The sequence below is a fragment of the Pelodiscus sinensis genome, chromosome 1 (assembly GCF_049634645.1).
Source record: "Pelodiscus sinensis isolate JC-2024 chromosome 1, ASM4963464v1, whole genome shotgun sequence".
NCBI classification, from domain to species: domain Eukaryota; kingdom Metazoa; phylum Chordata; order Testudines; family Trionychidae; genus Pelodiscus; species Pelodiscus sinensis.
In genome coordinates this window covers 332,161,218-332,164,206 of record NC_134711.1, presented here as the reverse complement: position 1 = coordinate 332,164,206, position 2,989 = coordinate 332,161,218, and the positions used below count along the sequence as shown (strand labels likewise).

General features: G+C 48.2%; 1 protein-coding gene across 1 annotated transcript; it reads right to left on the bottom strand.

The window, feature by feature from the left end:
- Positions 1–377: 377 nt before the first annotated feature.
- Positions 378–1,370, bottom strand: LOC102456242 (olfactory receptor 52R1-like). Its single transcript, XM_006111282.3, has one exon. The coding sequence runs from the start codon at positions 1,323–1,325 to the stop codon at positions 378–380; it is 948 nt and encodes a 315-aa protein (XP_006111344.2). The 5' UTR covers positions 1,326–1,370.
- Positions 1,371–2,989: the final 1,619 nt, after the last annotated feature.

The following is a 2,989-nucleotide window of genomic DNA, read 5'->3' as shown; positions in this document are numbered from 1 at the left end:
GGCCTGGGTTGGATTTTAGGAAAAACTATTTCCCTAGGCGGGTGGGGAAGCGCTGGGCTGAGTTCCCTAGGGAGGGAGTGGAATCTCAATCCTTAGAGGTTTTTAAGTGCCAGCTGGGATGATTGAGTTGGGCTGGTCTTGCTTGGGTAGTGGGCCGGATTCGATGACTCCTGAGGTCTCTTCCAAACCTTGGGCTCTATGATTCTAACCCTGTGAGTTAAAGAGTTCTCCACACACAGGTTCCCCAGTTTGTCAGGAAATGATGTAATGTCTATGTGACAGCCCAGTCAATGATCTAAAAAAATGTGTCTACCACCATGTCAACGGCAGTCTCTGCAGACTGGTTGCTCTGAGGCGCAAAGCACAGGGAGAAAACCCTAAGTCCCTTTATGAGTGAAGAGACGGAGCAGCCTGTGCCGGATCTGTTTGGTCTTCACCCCGTAGATGATGGGGTTCAGCATGGGGGGCACCAGGAGGTACACGTTGGCGAGGAGAATGTGGAAGTTCAGGGGTATATTGTGGCCAAACCGATGTGCGAGAAAGGAGAAAAGGGAAGGGATGTAAAAGGATAAAATGGCACAGAGGTGGGAAGTACATGTGCCAAAAGTCTTGAGCCGGGCGTCCTTTGTGGGGAGTCTGAAAATGGCCCTGAGGATGAGAACATAGGACACAGTGATGAAAATGATATCCACACCCATAGTACTAAAGAGCACAAACAGACCATAGTAGTTATTGACACGTATATCACCACAGGACAGCTTCGCTAGAGATATGTGCTCGCAGTAGGAGTGGGGAATGATGTGGGTTCGGCAGTACGGCAACCTCCCTGCCAGGAAGGGATAAGCCATTGTGGTTATACAGCCGCGCAGCATCACTGCCAAAACTATCTTGACCACCACAGGGTTCGACAGGATGGTGGAATGTCTCAGCGGATGGCAGATGGCCACGTAGCGATCCACAGCCATGGCTGAAAAGAGCCCTGACTCTGTTATGGTGAAGCAGTGAATGAAGTACATCTGCATGAGGCAGGCATTGAAAAGGATCTCCTTGGAATTGAACCAGAAGATTGCCAACATTTTAGGTAGAATGGATGTGGACAGGACCAGGTCAGTGACGGCCAGCATGCAGAGAAAATAGTACATTGGCTCATGGAGGCTCGGCTCCCTCTTCACGATGAACAGGATGGTAAAGTTCCCCAAGACAGCTATGGCATAAGTGGTGCAGAAGGGGATGGAGATCCAGACATGGGCTTTCTCTAAGCCAGGGATGCCCAGCAGGATGAAGGTGGAGGGGTTGGTGAAGTGGGTTGTGTTGGAATCTGACATGGAGCAGGGGAGAAGGTCTCCAACTCAGAGGCAGAATGATGTCTCTGGAATGTACCATATGTTCCCCTGACTTCTTGTGCGTTCGCTGGATCTACGTTGATGGTCGCAGTAGAAATGCAGACATGCCTGGATGGAGAGACAATGTTAGTGTGAGATTCTACATGCACCAACCCCTCCACCTTCTACATGCACTGCTGGAGGCTGTTCTCAAGGGGAAAGCGGATTGGTCTCTCTTCACATACTGAAAAAGAACATTTTCATTATTCAGAAGAGTGGAATAAAAACAATTGACCCTAATAATGCCAAATCTGTATTTTACGGTGCTTGGTGTGTTGGTAATTCCTGCATATCTCTGCTTCAAAAACTATAATAGGCCTCAGCAAGAAACAAGTCTGTGGACTCTGGTTATCCCTCATTGGCCCTACAAGTAATTAAACCTACAGTCCTAGAAATGTTGAGCATTTAATGGGTTGTGGATTTGAGGATTTGCAGCAATCAGAAAGAACGCCCAATTTTTATTCACATTTCTCTATCTGAATTTTCCTTTCGGTCAGTTTGGTTGATAGTTTACCTCACTTTTGGGAGCCCTTTTGAAGCACTAACTCTCTACAAGTACTGCTGGTTGGAAACCGTTCTCTGTTTTTTCATTTGAATACAGTCATAGAATCCTAGGGTCAGGATCCTAGACCTCAGGAGTCATCGAGTTCAACCCCCTGCCCAAGGAAGGTCCAACCTCAACTAAATTATCCGAGTCAGGGTTTGGTCAAGCCGGGACTTAAAAACCTCTAGGAATGGAGATTCCATCCCCTCCCTAGGGAACCAATCCCAGTGCTTCCCCACCCGCCTAGGGAAATAGTTTTTCCTAATATCCAACTTGGACCTCTCCCACCGCAACTTGAGACCATTGCTTCTTGTTCTGCCATCTGCCCCCACTGAGAACAGCCTCTCTCCATCCTCTTTGGATCCTCCCTTCAGGAAGTTGAAGGCTGCTCTCAAATCCCCCCTCACTCTTCTCTTCTGCAGACCAAACAAGCCCAAATCCCTCAGCCTCTCCTCATAGGTCATGTGCTCCAACCCCCTCAGCATTTTGGTTACCCTCCTCTGGAGCCTCTCCAATGCGTCCACATCCTTTCTATAGTGAGGGGCCCAGAACTGTATGCAGTACTCCAGATGTGGCCTCACCAATAAACATAACGTAAGAACATAAGAACGGCCATACTGGGTCAGACCAAAGGTTCATCTAGCTCAGTGTCCAGTCTGCCGACAGTCGCCAATGCTAGATGCCCAAGAGGGAGGGAGCACAACAGGTAATCCTCCCATGATCCCTCTCCTGTCACCCATTTCCAGACAGAGGGTAGGGTCACCATTCCTACTGATCCGGGCTCATAGCCATTGATTGACCTAATCTCCATGAATCTATTTTGATTTTTTTGGAACCCTGTTAAAGTCCTGGTCTTCACCACATCCTCTGGCAAGGAGTTCCACAGGTTGACTGTGCATTGAGTGAAGAAAAACTTCCTTTTGTTTGTTTGGAATCTGCTGCTTCTTTCACATCAAAGGTGCTGTGCACCTGCTGGGGATTTGGGCCTGAATCTTTCCAGGCCGAGTTGAGTTCATTATTACATTTGGTTTTAAAGCAGAGCATTCCTTAGTGACATACCAGC